Below are 22,238 nucleotides of genomic sequence, written 5' to 3'. Positions count from 1 at the left end.
ACTAAGACTAGTAGAAGCCTTAAAAAACCCTCTTAAATAAGCAACAAAATACCTCCAACATATTCCAGCAAAAACCTCCCAAACTTTCATTAAATTGTAATTTGAAAGTACGCCTGATATTGCGAGCAAACCATCTCAATTTCTTTCAAGTATTATCTCAAGAAAATGTTTTTGAGTGCTGTACATCAGCAGTTTAAGAACTGAAATGGAAATAGAGAGATTCAGCATGGAAACAAGTCCTATAGCCTATCGAAACTAAGATGACAAACCACCACCCATTGACACTAATCCTACTCTAATCTAATGAAAACCAAGATGAAGGTGAGAACTGTGTTTATAAGGGAACTCCTGTACGCTGATGATGCAGCACTCATGTTTCCAATTGAAGAAAGACCAGGGCTGATGGAGAGATTGTTTCGTGCTTGCAATGAATACCGACCGACAATCAGCACTAAGAAGACTGTTGTCATGGGTCAAGGTATTTCACTCAGTTCAGTTCAGTTCAAGTTAGTTTATTGTTACGTGTAACGAGGTACAGTGAAAAGCTTTGCTAACCAGTCAGCAGATAGACAATACATGATTACAATCGAGCCAAAGACGTACAGATTTGTAGGTAAATTGACTTGATATAAATGTAAAATTGTCCCTAGTGTGTGCAGGACAGCGTTAATGTGCGGGCAATCGCTGGTTGGCGCGGACCCGGTGGGCCAAAGGGCCTGTTTCCACGCTGTATCTCAGAACTAAACTAAACTAAACTGCACACGACACTCCAAATGTGACTTAACCAAAGTCTTATAAAGCTGTATCATGACTTCTTGACTCTTATACTCAATTCCCCAACCAATGAAGGCAAGCATAGTATGTCATCTTTACCACTCTGTGTGGTGCCACTTTCAGGGAGTTGTTGACTTAGACGTCAAAACCCCTCTGTACATTAATGCTGTTAAAGGTGATTCCATTCATTGTATATTTTCACATTGCATTTGACCTTCCAAACTGTAACATCTCACACTTGCTGTGAATGCTTCCATGAACTCTCACTTTCATTGCAAACTCCAGATGTGGACGAGTGTCGCAGTGGGAGCCATGAGTGCCACAGCTCGGCCTCCTGTTCCAACAGCCCCGGCTCGTTCCAGTGTATGTGTGGGGCTGGGTACACTGGGGACGGAAGGACTTGTACAGGTACCAGGCGTGTCATTTTATCAATCTAGTTTTTCTTTAGTCAGTTTCTTCTTTTCGATTTTGTTTCCATTGTCAAGAGTCTGGAAGGGTTACGATCCAAAACGTCACCTATTCTTGTTCTCCAGAGATGCTGCCTGACCCACTAAGTTAAGGGCCTGTCCCACTTTCACGACCTAATTCACGACCCTTTTTACTCGTGGTCATTTTTCATCAGGCCAAAAAAACACCCAGACCTACTTGATGCCACGAGTACCTACGACTAGCATCACGACCTACCTACGACCTACCTATGACCTCTTACAACCTTGTGATGACCATGCTGCGAGTATGAGTCAAGGTCAAACTCGGCAGAGATCGGGAATTAGGTTGTGAAAGTGGGACAGGTCCTTTACTCCAGTATTTTTGTCTATCTTCAGTGTAACCAGCACCTGCAGTTCCTTCCTGCACATCTATAATTTCCCTGTTTACTTCTTCAAATAACTTGTGAATTAGTGAGAAATGATCTCCCACGCACAAAACTGTGCTGACTATCCCTAATCAACCCCTGTCTTTCCAAATGTGCATATATCTTATCCCTGAGAATCCTTTCCAGTAACTTTCCCACTGTGGTTGTTAGCCTCACTGTTCTATAGTTCCCAGGCTTTTAATTGCAGCTCTTCTTAAATAGAGGCACAACATTAGAAAAGCTCCACTCTTCTGACACCTCGCCTGTGTCTAGCAATGATTCATGTATCTCAATCAGAATCAGATCCTCTCTCCCCCCCCCCCCCCCCCCTCCCCCCCTCAACATAATTGACTTGACCACTGAAGAACAATTGCACAGGCTCTCTCCACACACGCTCCGCCATCCTTTGTGTCCACAGTAAGAGAACACAACTGGTCCTGATAGTGTCTGCACACTGCATTCACTCACCTGCACTGGGGTTAGGCAGCAAGGTAGGCTGGACATGTTTTAGTGCGAGTCTGCTCTGAACCCAGAGGGCTAAAGGTTGAATATAGCAACAGATGCCTTTAGATCCTCCAGTGAATTCTCACTGTATTCCAAACTCCAGATATTTCAGTGGGAGCCCACACCTGTCACAGCTCGGCCTCCTGCCCAGTCCTGAATAAATGTACTCTTTGCTGGAATGAGGTCATGCATGTATCATACATAGCTCCAAGCATACGTCATATATCAACAACCCATCTTTCCCAGGCATCATGTGGTTCCAGTCTAAATCTGGAAGTGCAGTGCTTGAAAGTTGAACATTCACACACCGTGAACCCAGCACTGAACTCTGCCTTTCCTCCATGTTCCAGATGTGGACGAGTGTCGCAGTGAGAGCCACGACTGCCACAGCTCGGCCTCCTGTTCCAACAGCCCCGGCTCGTTCCAGTGTGTGTGTGGGGCTGGGTACACTGGGGATGGAAGGACTTGTACAGGTAACTGGCTCTGGGTCTTTCACTGTGGAAATCTCTTGGGTCACCTGCTTGTTTCATGGAATCCTTCTCAGACTTGATGAATTCCATGACCATGGAGTTTTATTTCAGTCAAGAACAATGATGGAGTTAGGAACTTTCCTCATCGGTAATACAGCACACCAGTCTAAATATTAGGCTCATGGGATGGTGGCAGGTTTATTATTTTACACAGCCCTCTCAGCACTTGGTGGACACCCACCTTATAGACAATAGATAATAGGCCATTGGCCCCTTCGAGCCAGCACCGCCATTCAATATGATCATGGCTGATGCTCATGACGCGGGAGCTTCGATCACCCCGACAAGTGGTTCAACTGCCCCGACCGCGGGTGAAAAATTAGGGAAGAAAATTGACTTTTTTGCCTTCCATCACAGTGAGAAATCTACTGTTGTGGATGTTTATGTTACGTTTGTGGCACGTTTTCATCTGTTGTATAGTTTTCTCTTCTGCTGTCCTATCAGATTCCATACTTGCCCTTTTTTCTCACATATCATCGGCTTCCACTCCATCTCCTGCCCACCACCAAGTCCATGAATCCATTCATTGGTGTCAGAATGGCAGGAGTTTTCTCTCTGTTGGTGATATAAGGATGGGCGGCAAAGCTTCAGGAACCAACGCAAATCACTTTCTTTAGAGTCCAAATTTGATGCATTGTAGTCAAAAGTTGAATGTTCAGGACATTGGTGACCGTCCAGTGAACTCTCTCTTTCATTCCAAACTCCAGATGTGGACGAGTGTCGCAGTGGGAGCCACGACTGCCACAGCTCGGCCTCCTGTTCCAACAGCGCCGGCTCGTTCCAGTGTGTGTGTGGGGCTGGGTACACTGGGGATGGAAGGACTTGTACAGGTAACTGTACACTCGCCTGAAAAACGTCGAACTGGATCGACCGTCAGCGATGAAACCGCGAGCCGGATCGACCGTATCGACACACACACACACACACACACACACACACACACACACACACACACACACACACGCACACACGTACACACACACGTGCACGCACACGCACACACACACACACACACACACACACACACACACACACACACACACACACACACACACACACACACACATTGCAAAGTCCTGAATAAACTTACTCCTTGCTGGAATTAGGTCATGCACGTATCCACCATACATAGCTCCAAGCATACGTCATATATCAACAACCCATCTTTCCCAGGCATCATGTGGTTCCAGTCTAAATCTGGAAGTGCAGTGCTTGAAAGTTGAACATTCACACACTGTGAACCCAGCACTGAACTCTGCCTTTCTTCCATGTTCCAGATGTGGACGAGTGTCGCAATGGGACCCACGCCTGCCACAGCTCGGCCTCCTGTTCCAACAGCCCCGGCTCGTTCCAGTGTGTGTGTGGGGCTGGGTACACTGGGGATGGAAGGACTTGTACAGGTAACTGGCTCTGAATCTTTCACTGTGGGAATCTCTCTGTTCACTGGTTTATTTGGTGGATTCCCAGTTTGATGCGATGAGTTACACATAGTTTTATTTGAGTCAATGATAATGATGGAAATTGGACCCCTCGTTATCAGTCACACAACTTCAGGCTTTATGGAGTCAACAGCTGAGCTGCTCAAAACATATCAGTAGATCAACACTTTGATACTTCCTCCAACATTTAACTCCCCCATTAATAGCAATCCAGTTATTCATCTTAAATCCCCCTTGTAGTTGAAATGACCCACATTCTAATCAATGATTAAGGAAGTTTCAGCTCAACTCATCGTAAGATATATATATGAGTGCCTTAAAATTATATTAAAGTTTTGTATTCAACCCATGCACTGTTATTTTTTTTCCTTGGCTGTCCTCTCAGTTTCAATCATTGCCCTTCTTTCTTAAAGATTGTTATTATCTTCCACTCTTTCTCTGTCTTTACACTAATGTCATTGATTCATCCATTGGTGTCTAAATTGTAGTGGATATTCTGTGAATGGTGGGAGGACAAGCAGACAGTGACTCTGGCCAAAGCTTCAGAGGTTCTTGTGTAGAGCAGTTACTTGAATACATTTCCTTCGAGTTTACATTTTGTGCATCGTAGAGAAAAGTTGAATGTTCAGGGAGCTGGTAACCTTTCACTGAACTCCCCCTTTCTTCCAAACTCCAGATGTGGACGAGTGTCGCAGTGGGAGCCACGACTGCCACAGCTCGGCCTCCTGTTCCAACAGTCCCGGCTCGTTCCAGTGTGTGTGTGGGGCTGGGTACACTGGGGATGGAAGGACTTGTACAGGTAACTGGCCTGAAAACTTTCCAGGGTTAACCGATTATTGGCTCTTTTCAGCGTAAGTTTTTTGTTTTGTTTCCATTCCGTCCAATTCCAAAGGCCAACGTTCTCGTCAGTTTGATAATATCCCTGAGTCTCATCAATCAACCACACACTGCCTGACCATGATGGTGCATGGTGGTGGATGGGAGTTGGGTGAGTTGGGACTCATGGTTGGGAAGTGGTTAATATCCTTTTATTTTCAGCCTGATGTTCCTGGACCCTCAAATATATTATGCATTAAAATATATTGCCCAAGAAAGGCAGATTCCCAAGGCTGTTTCTACAGAGCTTCTGGTCTGAAACTTATTTTACTCCCTGCGTTACAAACAATTGCAGGTTGATTCATACAGCTCTACAACTTCAAGCAAAGTCAGTTCTGCATGAGAATCAATTTTATACACGTACCTTGACTATTCCTTGATACTCTCCCAACAGGAGGGAGATTATACTTCTCCCACGCTCTCACCCGATCTCATCACTACCTGATTGGGATGTTTAATTTAGTTTAGTTTAGAGATACAGCGTGGAAAAAGGCCCTTTCGGCCCACCGAGTTCACGCTGACCATTGATCATCCGTTCACACTCTTTACACAACTACACACTACGGGTAATTTACAGAGGATAATTAACCTACAAATCCGCACATCTTAGAGATGTGGGAGGAAACCAGAGCCCCCAGAGGAATCCCGCTCGGTCACAGGGAGAACATGCAAACTCCACGCAAACAGCATCGGAGGTCAGGATTGAACTCGGGTCTCTGGCGCTGTGATGCATCAGCCTCTACCACTGCGCTATACTGAGCCCATGATGGATGCCCATTCTACAACCCCCTTTCCAACTATGTAACACATTGCCATAATTCTTCTGCCCCAATCTTGCTGGCACACCATTCCTCCTAACCCCACTCAGCCTTCAAGTCTGCAGCTGTTTGTAAAACCACCACCATCCATTCCTCCCTGAAACTGGAGCCAGAGAACCCTGCTGTGTTGCCAAAGCCAGCTGTGTGAGGAACCTCGTTCAATCCGTCTCTTCAGACTACAAGTTCAGTGTGCGGCAGCGAGCAGTTGCATATGCAGGAAGCTGTGACCTTTCCATGAACTCTCCCTTTCCATTCCAATCTCCAGATGTGGACGAGTGTCGCAGTGGGAGCCACGACTGCCACAGCTCAGCCTCCTGTTCCAACAGCCCCGGCTCGTTCCAGTGTGTGTGTGGGGCTGGGTACACTGGGGACGGAAGGACTTGTACAGGTAACTGGCTCTGAATCTTTCCATATACCCTCAACTATAGAGTCAAGGGCCTGTGCCACTGACGCGACTTTTCAGCGACTGTCTTCGACCTTCAAGCTCGAGGGCACTCGCGTGAAAAACCTCGAACTGGATCGACCGTCAGCGACGAAGTTGCGAGCCAGATTGACCTTCTGCACACACGCACACACGCACGCACGCACACACACACACACACACACACACACACGCACGCACGCACGCACGCACGCACACACACACACACGCGCACACACACGCACACACGCACACACGCACTCACGCACACACACACACGCACACACACACACACACACACACACACACACACACACACACACATCGCAAAGGCGGGGTGCCAGGGAAAGCAGGGGAGTGCTGTCTGAAATTCACACCCGCGATGAACAGGAAGGTAAAAGACGGCTTGCACAGTTCGGTAAGTCCTTTAGAGAGCACAGATAGTGGGAGGGGGGGAGAGAGGGAGAGAAGGGGCGAGATGGTGGGCAGCGCGACCGACGTCGCAGCGGCCTCTGCAGTCCGTCTGTGTTTTTTGGAGGTTTTTTCCCGTTGAAGGTATTGTTTGTAGTGGGTTTTTAACTGTGTATGTGTAGGGGGCGGGGGGGATGGGTAGGGGAAACTTTTAATTCTCTTCCCTGCACGGGGATCCGACCTTTTCCCTGTCGGGTCTCCGTTGTCGTTGGGGCCTAGCACCGTGGAGCGGCCTCCAACCGGAACGACCTGGGGGCTCAAGTCACGGAGCCGGCGGAGCTGCGGAACTACCATCATGGAGCTGGCCGGCTTCGGAGCGTGGAGAGCTGCGGTGGTGCGCTGCTGTGACCCGACTCCGGTGGATGGTGACACCGGGAGCTCCCGGGTACCCGGTGGGAGACCGCTTCACGGAGCACCAGCAACAGCAACTTCTCCCGCCCGAATTGCGGGGTTGAAAGTGATCTGGAGCGGGGCCTTACATCGTTCGGCGCGGTTTAAACAGCCGTGGGACTTGCTAGCGCCCGCCGGGGCTCCAACATCAAGACCCGGAGCAGGGCCTTACATCGCCCGGCGCGGCTTTAAATGGCCGCGGACTTGCTAGCACCCGCCGGGGGCTTTGACTTTGACTTTGACATCGGGAGAAGAATGGAGAGCAGGGGAGAAACAAGACTTTGCCTTCCATCACAGTGAGGAGGAGATTCACTGTGATGGATGTTTGTGTAAATTGTGTTGGTGTGTGTCTTGGTTCTTTTCTTGTTGTATGACTGCAGAAACCAAATTTCGTTTGAACTTCATGTGAGGTTCAAATGACAAATAAATTGTATTGTATTGTATTGAGAAGGGAGGGGGGAGAAGGAGTGGAGACACTTTGAAGAAGCCAGACAACGTTTAATAAAGTTTAGCGGGCATTTAACATTACCGGTCGGTTTACTTACCTTTTTTTTCTCAACGAGCTTTACCTTAGACTACCTTCAATTTTACTTCGGAGTCACGTGAGTGACTACGTGAAGAAGCCCGCCATGACGCATGCGTGTCATATCGCTTTCACGCTTGCGAAACGACAGGCGGGGTGGAGCGTTCCCCCGCAGCGGTAAGTTTGAAACCGCGACCTGCAGGTAAGTGATTTACTCTGCGGTAGTTTTTGTCCCCGTGCTGTTTTTACACGGGGGGGGGGGGGGGGGAGCTGGACAAAATAGTGTCCACAAGTGCTGCGAGTGAAGCTGGCTGGGGAGGACCGCGAAGTTGCAGGAGCCAGCAGCAGCTGAAGGCACAAGCCCCGTAAGGGACCAGCTGTGCCGACTTTTGGTCCCGAACGTCATATATCAACAACCCATCTTTCCCAGGCATCATGTGGTTCCATCCTAAATCTGGAAGTGCAGTGCTTGAAAGTTGAACATTCACACACTGTGAACCCAGCACTGAACTCTGCCTTTCCTCCATGTTCCAGATGTGGACGAGTGTCGCAGTGGGAGCCACGACTGCCACAGCTCGGCCTCCTGTTCCAACAGCGCCGGCTCATTCCAGTGTGTGTGTGGGGCTGGGTACACTGGGGATGGAAGGACTTGTACAGGTAACAGGCTCTGAATCTTTCACTGTGGGAATCTCTCTGTTCACTGGTTTATTTGGTGGATTCCCAGTTTGATGCGATGAGTTACACATAGTTTTATTTGAGTCAATGATAATGATGGAAATTGGACCTCTCGTTATCAGTCACGCAACTTCAGGCTTTATGGAGTCAACAGCTGAGCTGCTCAAAACATATCAGTAGATCAACACTTTGATACTTCCTCCAACATTTAACCATTAATAGCAATCCAGTTATTCATCTTAAATCCCCCTTGTAGTTGAAATGACCCACATTCTAATCATTGGGTAAGGAAGTTTCAGCTCAACTCATCGTAAGATATATATATGAGTGCCTTAAAATTATATTAAAGTTTTGTATTCACCCCATGCACTGTTATTTTTTTTCCTTGGCGGTCCTCTCAGTTTCAATCATTGCCCTTCTTTCTTAAAGATTGTTATTATTATCTTCCACTCTTTCTCTGTCTTTACACTAATGTCATTGATCCATTCATTGGTGTCTAAATTGTAGTGGATATTCTGTGAATGGTGGGAGGACAAGCAGACAGTGACTCTGGCCAAAGCGTCAGAGGTTCTTGTGTAGAGCAGCTACTTGAATACATTTCCTTCGAGTTTACATTTTGTGCATCGTAGAGAAAAGTTGAATGTTCAGGGAGCTGGTAAACTTCCACTGAACTCCCCCTTTCTTCCAAACTCCAGATGTGGACGAGTGTCGCAGTGGGAGCCACGACTGCCACAGCTCGGCCTCCTGTTCCAACAGTCCCGGCTCGTTCCAGTGTGTGTGTGGGGCTGGGTACACTGGGGATGGAAGGACTTGTACAGGTAACTGGCATGAATCTTTCCATATACCCACAACTATAGAGTCAAGGGCCTGTGCCACTGACGCGACTTTTGAGCGACTGTCTTCGACCTTCAAGCTCGAGGGCACTCGCGTGAAAAACCGCGAACTAGATCGACCGTCAGCGATGAAGTTCCGAGCCAGATTGACCTTCTGCACACACGCACACGCACACACACACACACGCACACACGCACACACACACACACAAACACACACATCGCAAAGGCGGGGTGCCAGGGAAAGCAGGGGAGTGCTGTCTGAAATTCACACCCGCGATGAACAGGAAGGTAAAAGACGGCTTGCACAGTTCGGTAAGTCCTTTAGAGAGCACGGAGAGTGGGAGGGGGGGAGAGAGGGAGAGAAGGGGCGAGATGGTGGGCAGCGCGACCGACGTCGCAGCGGCCTCTGCAGTCCGTCTGTGTTTTTTGGGTTTTTTTTCCCGTTGAGGGTATTGTTTGTAGTGGGTTTTTAACTGTGTATGTGTAGGGGGCGGGGGGGGTGGGTAGGGGAAACTTTTAATTCTCTTCCCTGCACGGGGATCCGACCTTTTCCCTGTCGGGTCTCCGTTGTCGTTGGGGCCTAGCACCGTGGAGCGGCCTCCAACCGGAACGACCTGGGGGCTCAAGTCACGGAGCCGGCGGAGCTGCGGAACTACCATCATGGAGCTGGCCGGCTTCGGAGCGTGGAGAGCTGCGGTGGCGCGCTGCTGCGACCCGACTCCGGTGGATGGTGACACCGGGAGCTCCCGGGTACCTGGTGGGAGACCGCTTCACGGAGCACCAGCAACAGCAACTTCTCCCGCCCGAATTGCGGGGTTGAAATTGACCTGGAGCGGGGCCTTACATCATTCGGCGCGGTTTAAACAGCCGTGGGACTTGCTAGCGCCCGCCGGGGGCTCCAACATCAAGACCTGGAGCAGGGCCTCACATCGCCCGGCGCGGCTTTAAATGGCCGCGGACTTGCTAGCACCCGCCGGGGGCTTTGACTTTGACTTTGACATCCGGAGAAGAATGGAGAGCAGGGGAGAGACAAGACTTTGCCTTCCATCACAGTGAGGCGGAGAATCACTGTGATGGATGTTTGTGTAAATTGTGTTGGTGTGTGTCTTGGTTCTTTTCTTGTTGTATGACTGCAGAAACCAAATTTCGTTTGAACTTCATGTGAGGTTCAAATGACAAATAAATTGTATTGTATTGTATTGAGAAGGGAGGGGGGAGAAGGAGTGGAGACACTTTGAAGAAGCCAGACAACGTTTAATAAAGTTTAGCGGGCATTTAACATTACCGGTCGGTTTACTTACCTTTTTTTTCTCAACGAGCTTTACCTTAGACTACCTTCAATTTTACTTCGGAGTCACGTGAGTGACTACGTGAAGAAGCCCGCCATGACGCATGCGTGTCATATCGCTTTCACGCTTGCGAAATGACAGGCGGGGTGGAGCGTTCCCCCGCAGCGGTAAGTTTGAAACCGCGACCTGCAGGTTAGTGATTTACTCTGCGGTAGTTTTTGTCCCCGTGCTGTTTTTACACGGGGGGGGGGAAGCTGGACAAAATAGTGTCCACAAGTGCTGCGAGTGAAGCTGGCTGGGGAGGACCGCGAAGTTGCAGGAGCCAGCAGCAGCTGAAGGCACAAGCCCCGTAAGGGATCAGCTGTGCCGACTTTTGGTCCCGCGCCGGCCAGAACACCACGGCCGGGCGGGAGACTATTCAAATGGGGCCGTTGACTTTTTGACAAGTCAAAAACGGCAGGAGGCGGGGTGGAACAACGTTCCCCCGTAGCGACAATTTAAACCTGGACCTGCAGGTAAGAGCTGCGGTCTTTTTGTGTTTTCCCATGCTGATTACAGGTGGAGAAACCAACGGGCTGCGACAAAGCTGGTGGGTTAGCAGTGGCCAGTGGCACTTGAATCACCTATAATGGGATCAGCTGTGCCCGATGTCGCCTCCGCACCGGCCAGATCCACTCTAGGGCAGGGCAGTAAGGACAAAGCAGTATCCAGGGATATACAATAGAGTTTATACACAAGTACAGCCCTCCAGTTCAACATATACTGAACCGAATGTTCGTGCTTTCTGATAAAGAAAAATCAAAAGCGCAAGCTGAACTGGAGCGGCTTTACGTAAAAGGTGTAATTGAGAAAACTCAACACGAACCATTAGAATTCGTGTCCAATATATTTACTAAAAACAAAAAAGATGGTGGTTGTCGCATCATCATAGATCTGACAAAATGGATACCTTTGTTACTGCTAAACAATTAATTTCAAAGGTTACTTCATGGCCAGCATCGATTTAAAAGATGCTTACTATTCAGTGCCTATACGAGGTGACCACAGATGTTACTTAAAATTCAACTGAATGGGACAACTCTGCCAGTATAAAGCACTGCCAAAGACAGTCAACCAAAAAACAGTATCTGGTCTATATCAGGAAGTGGGCGATGCACTGCCATAAAAACAACATCACCTACAGAGACATGAACATCCCGTCTGTTCTGGAATATCTGGCAGGCCTCCACTATGATGAGGGGCTCAGTTACAGTGCCATCAACTGCGCCAGAAGTGCCCTAACGACTTACCTATGGCAGGGGACAGAGCGTTACTCTGTTGGGACTCACCCACTGGTAACAAAACCTATGAGGGGAATTTTTAATACTAATCCCCCAAGAACCAGGTACTCCCAAATATGGGATGTAAGTATTGTCCTGAAGATGCTCAGGAATTGATCTCCAGCAACAGCTCTGTCCCTACACAGACTGACATTAAAAACAGTCATGCTAATTGCATTGGTCACGGCACAGAGGGTACAGTCACTGCATAAACTAAGACTGGACAACATGACTTCCTCAACAGAAAATATTACGTTTCATATCTATGAGTTAGTAAGCAGAACAGACAGGGATCAGCAGGCCTCAATATACAATTTAGGTCCTACCCAACAGATGAACGTCTGTGTATAGTAAGACATCTGTCGTTATATATGGAGAAAACGAAAATCCTAAGAGGCAATGAGAAGGCACTTTTTGGTCAGCCACAAGCAACCACACAAAAGAGTGACGGTCCAGACCATCTCAAGATGGCTGAAACAGGTGCTAACACAGGCTGGGGTGGATACTAATATTTTAAAATCTCATTCCACCAGGGCTGCAGCTACATCGGCAGCGATACAGTTGGATGTACCAATGAACCAAATCCTCAAGGCAGCAGGATGGTCTGGGGAAAAAACATTCCAATTATTTTACAATAAACCAGTAATGAAACCTGGAACGTTTGCAGAAACTATTTTAAGTTCTGTAAATTAATTTAAACCCATAAAAAGGGGTTATAAATCTGTGTTAATTAATTTTATGATTTCAATGTCGAATTCATGTCCAAATTATGTTAACACAATTCCTCCTACAGTCATCAAGGCAGACGTGATGCATGGACTCGTTTCCACGGCATGAAATCACAGAGCTTTAAAATCTTCACGTAGTCACTCACGTGACTCCGAAGTAAAATAGTAAGATTAAACGAGAACTTACCAGTTTGAAGTTTGATCTGTATTTTATGAGGAGTTACGATGAGGGATTACGTGCCCTCCGCTCCCACCCTTGATCATATACTTAACTGGTATCTCTTCTCTAATCTTACTATGTTTAGTCATTACAGTTATCTGTGATTTCACACCGCTGCTTTGAAGAATGACACGCATGCGTCGTGGCGGGCTTCTTCACGTAATCCCTCATCGTAACTCCTCATAAAATACAGATCAAACTTCAAACTGGTAAGTTCTCGTTTAATCTTACTATTAACTTTGATTGACTTCGACTACCTACAAATAGCATTATGACCTACTACGACCTACCTCGACTAGATCCAAGAGTAAAAAAATATCGATTTTTTTCCATGGCGACCTTTTTTTACTCACGGGCATTTTTCAGCATGTTTAAAAAAACGCCGCGACCTAGCTGAGGCCTCGAGTACACGGGGACTACTCTCGAGCATGAAGGAGAGTTACAAAGCCTCCTACAACCTTGTGTCGACCATGCTGCGAGTATGAGTCGAGGGCAAACTCTTCTAAACTCGCGAATTAGATCGCCGCAGTGGCACAGGCCCTTCATCTATAACTAGCTCTCCCTGGTTCCCATGCAAACTAAACTTTCAGAGCAGCCAACCATTTGAAACCTGACTAAAGCCTTGCTGAAGTCCATATAGACTACATCTGCTGATAAAGTAGAGTTCCACCCTCAACCGCACTACTTTCAGTCCGAAGAAGGGTTACGACCCGAAACGTCACCTATTCTTGTTCTCCCAGACATGCTGCCGGACCCACTAAGTTACTCCAGCATTTTTGTCTATCTTCAGTGTAAACCAGCACCTGCAGTTCCTTCCTGCACATCTATAACCTTCCTGTTTACTTCTTCAAAGAACTTGTGAATTAGTGAGAAATGATCTCCCACGCACAAAACCATGCTGACTATCCCTAATCAACCCCTGTCTTTCCAAATGTGCATATATCTTATCCCTGAGAATCCTTTCCGGTAACTTTCCCACTGTGGTTGTTAGCCTCACTGTTCTATAGTTCCCAGGCTTTTAATTGCAGCTCTTCTTAAATAGAGGCACAACATTAGACAAGCTGCACTCTTCTGACACCTCGCCTGTGTCTAGCAATGATTCATGTATCTCAATCAGAATCAGATCCTCTCTCCCCCCCCCCCCCCCCCCCCCCCCTCAACATAATTGACTTGACCACTGAAGAACAATTGCACAGGCTCTCTCCACACACACTCCACTCCATCCTTTGTGTCCACAGTAAGAGAACACAACAGGTCCTGATAGTGTCTGCACACTGCATTCACTCACCTGCACTGGGGTTAGGCAGCAAGGTAGGCTGGACATGTTTTAGTGCGAGTCTGCTCTGAACCCAGAGGGCTAAAGGTTGAATATAGCAACAGATGCCTTTAGATCCTCCAGTGAATTCTCACTGTATTCCAAACTCCAGATATTTCAGTGGGAGCCCACACCTGTCACAGCTCGGCCTCCTGCCCAGTCCTGAATAAATGTACTCTTTGCCTGTATCATACATAGCTCCAAGCATACGTCATATATCAACAACCCATCTTTCCCAGGCATCATGTGGTTCCAGTCTAATTCTGGAAGTGCAGTGCTTGAAAGTTGAACATTCACACACTGTGAACCCAGCACTGAACTCTGCCTTTCCTCCATGTTCCAGATGTGGACGAGTGTCACAGTGAGAGCCACGACTGCCACAGCTCGGCCTCCTGTTCCAACAGCCCCGGCTCGTTCCAGTGTGTGTGTGGGGCTGGGTACACTGGGGATGGAAGGACTTGTACAGGTAACTGGCTCTGAATCTTTCACAGTGGGAATCTCTCGGGTCAGCTGCTTGTTTCATGGAATCCTTCTCAGACTTGAAGAATTCCATGACCATGGAGTTTTATTTCAGTCAAGAACAATGATGGAGTTAGGAACCTTCCTCATCGGTAATACAGCACACCAGTCTAAATATTAGGCTCATGGGATGGTGGCAGGTTCATTATTTTACACTGTCCTCTCAGCACTTGGTGGACACCCACCTTATAGAGTATAGGTAATAGACAATAGGTGCAGGAGTAGGCCATTCAGCCCTTCGAGCAAACACCGCCATTCAATATGATCATGGCTGATCATCCCCAATGTCTTCATGAACAACCTGCAGATACTAGCATCACGGAGTTTGCGCTCTCTGGTCTGAGACCAGCTTTGGGAACTCCAAGCCGCAGGAGCTTCCAACCACCCCCCCCCCCCCCCCCCCCCCCCCCCCGACCCGACGCAGGAACTTCGATCGCCCCGACGAATGGTTCGACTGCCCCGACCGTGGGCGAAAAATGAGGGAAGAAGATTAGACTTTATTGCCTTCCATCACAGTGAGAATTGTGAGAAATCCGGTGTTGTGGATGTTTATGTTATCTTTTATGTAGTTGTGTGTCTTGTTGCTTTTTTAGTATGGCTGTATGCTAATTCACAAGCCACTGTACCTTAATTGGTACACGTGACAATAAAAGACCTTTGAAACCTTTGAGACCCTTGAATCACAATCTCTGTGGTGCCAGGATTGTGGCCTGGGATTTATTTTAACGAGTTCTCACCTATTGATGAAAAAGAAACTGTGATTGATAAACCCACAGCTCAGATAACCAAATGGAATAACTTTTATTAAAATGACTATCAAGTGGTACTTCATCAAAAGACTTTTAAACATCCATTTACACAACCAAATTCCCCTTCCATCTGGTAACTCAGTCAAGGTAGTGCAACAACATTCTCTTTTAACATTATTCCTGTCATTAATATTTTTTATACTAATATTATTTTTCACCTGCTTATGAATGTTATTATAAATTTCCTATCATGGACATTAGATTAATTGGCTAGAATTGTGGAATCGTGAAAAGAATCTCTCCTTTTTTAAACAGTTATTTTAACACTCTCTCATCCCCGACACCATTCCCAGATCTAATGGGAACTGGAATATATTCCCATAACATCTCCCCAGAGAATTGGAGCACTGGATGAAGTGGATTTTCCCCTCTCTACTTCTCCTTCCTTCACTTTGCCACTGGTTGCCATCTCTTCGTCCTTGAACTTATATTCAATACTTCATCCATGCCCTCTGCTTCCATTGTGGTCCCGAATCACCCTAACCTACTTCTGCCCATTTATGTCTTTATGGGTTTCATTTTTGAGTTTCATTCAACTTTTGCACGTTTTCACCTGTTGTGTAGTTTTCTCTTCTGCTGTCCTATCAGATTCCATACTTGCCCTTTTTTCTTACATATTATCGGCTTCCACTCCATCACCTGCCCACCACCAGGTCCATGGATCCATTCATTGGTGTCAGAATGGCAGTGGTTTTCTCTCTGTTGGTGATATAAGGATGGGCGGCAAAGCTTCAGGAACCAACGCGAATCACTTTCTTTAGAGTCCAAATTAGATGCATAGTTGTCAAAAGTTGAATGTTCAGGACATCGGTGACCGTTCAGTGAACTCTCTCTTTCATTCCAAACTCCAGATGTGGACGAGTGTCGCAGTGGGAGCCACGACTGCAAAAGCTCGGCCTCCTGTACCAACAGCCCCGGCTCATTTCAGTGTGTGTGTGGGGCTGGGTACACTGGGGATGGAAGGACTTGTACAGGTAACTGGCTCTGAATCTTTCACTGTGGGAATCTCTCTGTCCACTGGTTTATTTGGTGGATTCCCAGTTTGATGCGATGAGTTACACATAGTTTTATTTGAGTCAATGACAATGATGGAAATTGGACCTCTCGTTATCAGTCACACAACTTCAGGCTTTATGGAGTCAACAGCTGAGCTGCTCAAAACATATCAGTAGATCAACACTTTGATACTTCCTCCAACATTTAACTCCCCCATTAATAGCAATCCAGTTATTCATCTTAAATCCCTCTTGTAGTTGAAATGACCCACATTCTAATTATTGGTAAGGAAGTTTCAGCTCAACTCATCGTAAGATATATTTATGAATGTCTTAAGATTATATTAATGTTTTGTATTCACCCCATGCACTGTTATTTTTTTTCCTTGGCTGTCCTCTCAGTTTCAATCATTGCCCTTCTTTCTTAAAGATTGTTATTATCTTCCACTCTTTCTCTGTCTTTACACTAATGTCATTGATCCATCCATTGGTGTCTAAATTGTAGTGGTTTATTCTGTGAATGGTGGGAGGACAAGCAGACAGTGACTCTGGCCATAGCTTCAGAGATTCTTGTGTAGAGCAGCTACTTGAATACATTTCCTTCGAGTTTACATTTTGTGCATCGTAGAGAAAAGTTGAATGTTCAGGGAGCTGGTAACCTTCCACTGAACTCCCCCTTTCTTCCAAACTCCAGATGTGGACGAGTGTCGCAGTGGGAGCCACGACTGCCACGGCTCGGCCTCCTGTTCCAACAGCCCCGGCTCGTTCCAGTGTGTGTGTGGGGCTGGGTACACTGGGGATGGAAGGACTTGTACAGGTAACTGGCTCTGAATCTTTCACTGTGGGAATCTCTCTGTTCACTGGTTTATTTGGTGGATTCACATTTTGATGCGATGAGTTACACATAGTTTTATTTGAGTCAATGACAATGATGGAAATTGGACCTCTCGTTATCAGTCACACAACTTCAGGCTTTATGGAGTCAACAGCTGAGCTGCTCAAAACATATCAGTAGATCAACACTTTGATACTTCCTCCAACATTTAACTCCCCCATTAATAGCAATCCAGTTATTCATCTCAAATCCCCCCCTGTAGTTGAAATGACCCACATTCTAATCATTGGGTAAGAAAGTTTCAGCTCAACTCATTGTAAGATATATATATGAGTGCCTTATAGGCCTTTCTCACGGGGCGACTTGACGCAAGAGGTAACCAGAGTTGAACATCGTGGGAACCTCGTACGATAACCGTACGGCATTCGTGGACCACCGTGGACCACCGTGGCGCTAACGGCAGGTAATCGTGTAACTTGTTGACGCGGGAGAAAATTCAAGCAAGCTTGAATTTCTCCAAGAGTGACTTGTACACTTGTGGTTGAACATTGCAACATTACATGGACGTAGTGGCCAGTGCGATATCCGTAATAACTCTTGCGTTTACCGTGGGAACTCCTGCGAACGGTGAACCCGGAAGCTGGACAGAGGGGACAGAAGGTGAGTAAAAATTGTCTTCTGTGGGATTTAGTTTAAAAAATAAAGATTTGCATACGCATATGGACATCAACTTATTCATGAGTTATGTTAATGAGATTCAAGAAAATAACTATAATCTTTAAAAGGGACTTTACTGAAAGGTCCCACATTTTTATGGTCCGTGAGAAATTTTTCACATGTACTTCTTTGAGAGATACAGCTCGGAGTCCTCGCCGACTAGTGATCGATGCCTTTCCGAAGCAGGGTCCGGAACTCTACCAATCAATGTTCTCCAGAGACCCGTTTAAGGAGTGAACTGCACATGCTGGTTTAAACCGAAGACAGACACAAAAAGCTGGAGTAACTCAGCGAGTCAAGCAGCATCTCTGGAGAAAAATAGGTGATGTTTCGGGACGAGACACATCTTCAGACTCAATTCCGATTAGGATGTCTGAAGAAGGGTTCCGATTCGAATCGCCACATATTCTTTTTCTCCAGAGATGCTGCCTGACCCGCTGACTTACTCCAGCTTTTTATGTTTTTCTTCCCAGATCTGACTTACCTGCTGAGTTACACCAACATTTTGTGTCCTTTTGTGCGTATTAACCAGCATCTGCAGTTCCTTTAGACATTACCTAACTTCAGATTTTAGAGATATAGCGCGGAAACAGGCCCTTCGGCCCACCGAGTCCGCGCCGACCACCTATTCTTATACACTCCAGGGACAATTTTACAATGTTACCGAAGCCGATTAACTTACAAACCTGTAATCTCTGGAGTGTGAGAGGAAACCGGTGCACTCGGAGAAAACCCACACGGTCACAGGGAGAACATACAAACTCCATACAGACTGCACCCATGGTCAGGATCGAACCCCGGTCTCTGGGGCTGTGAGGCAGCAACTCTACCACTGTGCCGCATGTAGTCAGATTTAATAAATTGCTGGTGTTGTTTCCAAAGACAGAGGCATTGATAATATTAGATCAGAAATGCATCTTTCCGCTAATAGTCAATTATTAGTCAATTAATAATAGAATCAATTATTGTTGGTGACATTTCACCTACGAATATCAGACTATTTTCACAGATGTAAGGGCCAATTAGGCATAGCAAAAGGTATGAACACTTTTAAACATTTTTTCTGACGATTTTGTCAAATGCAAATACAGGGAGAATGATCAAAGTGCTCACATGGCTCACTCTGTTAGAAGCGTTCTGAGTTTAAATGTTCCGTGTATTCCTTCTTAAAGTATAACATTTTGTGTGGCCAGGGGTGCGAATGAGAACAGCTGGGAAAGGGTGGAGGGGGCGTCACGAATAACAGCGTTTCCCTGGCCATATTATGGCCAATTCCCCAACCGTAACATTAATCAAGCTCTGTCTAACTCCGCCTTCACACCATCCCCCTGTGACATGGGTTAGTCATCGCTGGGCGGGCTGTGGGCCGAATGGCCTGCCAACGGGAGTCAGAGACTGACACTGAGACCCATTGTGCAGGAAGGAACTGCGGATACTGATTTTTACTGAAGATAGACACAAACGCCACCTGTTCATTTTCTCCAGATATGTTGCCTGACCCATTGAGTTACTCCAACATTTTGTGTCTGTGTTCACTATGAACATTGAATTATTTAATTTTAGGTAACTTACACTCTCTCTCTCTCCCCCGCCTACCCCCTCCTGCCCCCCCCCCCCCCCCCCCCCTCCTCCATGCAGTAAATGTCGGTTAACCAGTCCAAGGTTTGCAACGATGGTTCCCTCTTGGGATCACACTATCCCTAGCCAACAATTGGCCTATCAGGGAACCAAATATAGACATAAAGTGCTGGAGTGACTCAGTGGGTCAGGCAGCATCTCTGGAGGAAAGGGTTAGGCGACATTTCGGGTCGGGACCCCTCTTCAAAATACCGTGCTGAGGTCATCTGTTGTTGGCCCTGATTTGTTCCGGTCTTTTCTTGCTTCCAGTTCCCCCCTACAATCATCCCGAAGAAGGGTCCCGACCAAAAATGGAATCTATTCCTTTTCTCCAGAGATGCTGCTTGGCCCGCTGAGTTACTCCAGCATTTTGTGTCTAACTTGCTGATTCAGACAGTTTTTGATTATCAAGGATTCTGCGCTGACTCTTTACTCTGAAACACACGTTGGAAATTTAAACTTGGGCGCAACTAACATCGTCTAAGTAATGTGGCATCTTCCTGCAGTAAAGCCACGGCATTAGTACAGGCATGTCTCCAAATGAGTCAATTCAACCAAGGGAGGATATTTATAGTGTGTGAAAAAAAAAGTGACATTATTTGTGCCATGTGATGATTTAACAACACTTCACAGTTCACAATGTTCATTCAAGATTTAACGGGAAAGCTCGGGAGACGGACAAGTCACTCGCACAAATAACAGAAATGCCGAGTACCGTGGGAACTCTTTATCTACCCCTCGTTATATCGTGTGATATCGTGCTAGACCACGACCACTTCACTCTGGTTACCTCTTGCGGCAAGTCGCCCCGTGAGAAAGGCCTATAAAAAAAGATTATATTAAAGTTTTGCTTTCACCCCATGCAGTGTTATTTTGTTCCTTGGCTGCCATCTCAGTTTCAATCATTGCCCTTCTTTCTTAAAGATTGTTATTATTATCTTCCACTCTTTCTCTGCTTTACACTAACATCATTGATCCATCCATTGGTGTCTAAATTGTAGTGGATATTCTGTGAATGGTGGGAGGACAAGCAGACAGTGACTCTGGCCAAAGCTTCAGAGATTCTTGTGTAGAGCAGTTACTTGAATACATTTCCTTCGAGTTTACATTTTGTGCATCGTAGAGAAAAGTTGAATGTTCAGGGAGCTGGTAACCTTTCACTGAACTCCCCCTTTCCATTCCAATCTCCAGATGTGGACGAGTGTCGCAGTGGGAGCCATGACTGCCACAGCTCGGCCTCCTGTTCCAACAGCCCCGGCTCGTTCCAGTGTGTGTGTGGGGCTGGGTACATTGGGGACGGAAGGACTTGTACAGGTAACTGGCTCTGCACCTCTTACTGTGGGAATCGTTCACTTCTCCGGTTTGTTTCATGAAATCCCTCTCTGATGAGTTCCAAAAGCATGGAGTTATATTTCAGGCATGAACAATGATGGAGTTAGGGACCTTCCTCGTCAATAACATAATCACAGACAGTTTTGTATCATTAGGGTCCTGGGAAGATGGCAGCTTCATTATTTTATGGGGTTCTCTCTCAGCACTTGATAGACACCCACCTTCATGGACAATCACAATCCAGGAGATGATGTTTGTTCCACAGTGTGGCCAAGGATTTTCACTGTGTTCCCACCTATTGATGTGAAAGGAATTGTGATTGATAAACCCATGTCCCAGTTAAACAGAAGGACATACTTTTCTGCATGTTTCTATCAACTGGTACTTTATCAAAAAGTTTTTGAATGTCCATGCACACTGCAACTGCATTCTCCTGGTAACTTTGTCACGGTAGTTCAACACAATATGCTTCTTAACTTGAAGATAGACACAAAATTCTGGAGTAACTCAGCGGGACAGGCAGCATCTCTGGAGAAAAGGAACGGGCAATGTTTTGGGTCGAGTCCTTTCTTCAGCCTGATCAGACTTGCTTTTTAATTTTCCTTCCATCTTTAATCATGCATGTATTTTTTTTTATCATATAATTTCCCGACCATGGGCTCGCCAAACACCGTAGAGTTTATTGCACTCCTCTTTTTATAAAAATATTATAGCACCTCCCATCTCTGTCACCATTCCCAGATCTGAGGAGAACTGGAATGGATTCCCATATCATTTCCCCAGAAAGTCACAAATTGAAGCATTGGATGGAGCAACGTTTCCACTTTCAGTGCTCCATTTTAATCTCTCTGTTTCTCTCTTTCAGTGGACAGATACTTAGTACCTCAACCGTGCCCCCTGCACCCTTTATGGTCCTTACTCACTCCATGCTCCAGGTGCCCATGTATGTTTTAATGAGAGGCAAAGGGTTTGTGTTATCCCATATCCTGCTGTTTATGCCACTTCCTGCTTCTATCTGCTTCCCAAAATCCACAGTCAGGGCTATCCTACACAAACACAATTTTCCATGTGTAAACAAAAGTTCCTCATCTGGGCCTTTGTCCTATCACCAGAGAGCTTACTACACTCCCACCCTTAATCCACTGTAACATTCGCTCCTGATTTTGTGAAACCACACCATCAAATCTCTCTGGGTCCTCCCTACAGCATGAAGATTAACATCAGCCACTCACATCCCTTCCCAAAGCAGTAATCCCCCATTCCTGGCACCAAGGACCTTGGCATCCTCCAGCCAGAGTACTTTGGAAAATTTATTCCAAAATCTTCTTGCAATCTGAGGACTATATGAATGCACCCCATTGACTTTACTGTAGTGATATTCCGTGGAAACAGGCCCGTTGGCCTACCGAGTCCGTGCCGACCAGCAATCACCC

At 46.5% G+C, this 22,238-nt stretch overlaps 1 protein-coding gene across 1 annotated transcript in view; it reads left to right on the top strand.

Moving 5' to 3' along the window:
* Window positions 1-22,238, top strand: part of LOC116983849 (fibrillin-1-like) — a 149,068-nt gene that overhangs the window by 28,400 nt on the left and 98,430 nt on the right. The window contains exons 9-19 of the mRNA XM_033037726.1: window positions 1,060-1,182; window positions 2,482-2,604; window positions 3,369-3,491; window positions 3,939-4,061; window positions 4,777-4,899; window positions 6,060-6,182; window positions 8,134-8,256; window positions 8,970-9,092; window positions 14,325-14,447; window positions 16,161-16,283; window positions 16,999-17,121. Of these exons, the coding sequence (XP_032893617.1) occupies window positions 1,060-1,182; window positions 2,482-2,604; window positions 3,369-3,491; window positions 3,939-4,061; window positions 4,777-4,899; window positions 6,060-6,182; window positions 8,134-8,256; window positions 8,970-9,092; window positions 14,325-14,447; window positions 16,161-16,283; window positions 16,999-17,121 (1,353 nt within the window). The remainder of the gene's footprint in view (window positions 1-1,059; window positions 1,183-2,481; window positions 2,605-3,368; window positions 3,492-3,938; window positions 4,062-4,776; window positions 4,900-6,059; window positions 6,183-8,133; window positions 8,257-8,969; window positions 9,093-14,324; window positions 14,448-16,160; window positions 16,284-16,998; window positions 17,122-22,238) is intronic.

The sequence above is a fragment of the Amblyraja radiata genome, chromosome 19 (assembly GCF_010909765.2).
Source record: "Amblyraja radiata isolate CabotCenter1 chromosome 19, sAmbRad1.1.pri, whole genome shotgun sequence".
Lineage (NCBI taxonomy): Eukaryota > Metazoa > Chordata > Chondrichthyes > Rajiformes > Rajidae > Amblyraja > Amblyraja radiata.
This window is presented reverse-complemented; position numbering and strand designations above follow the sequence as displayed.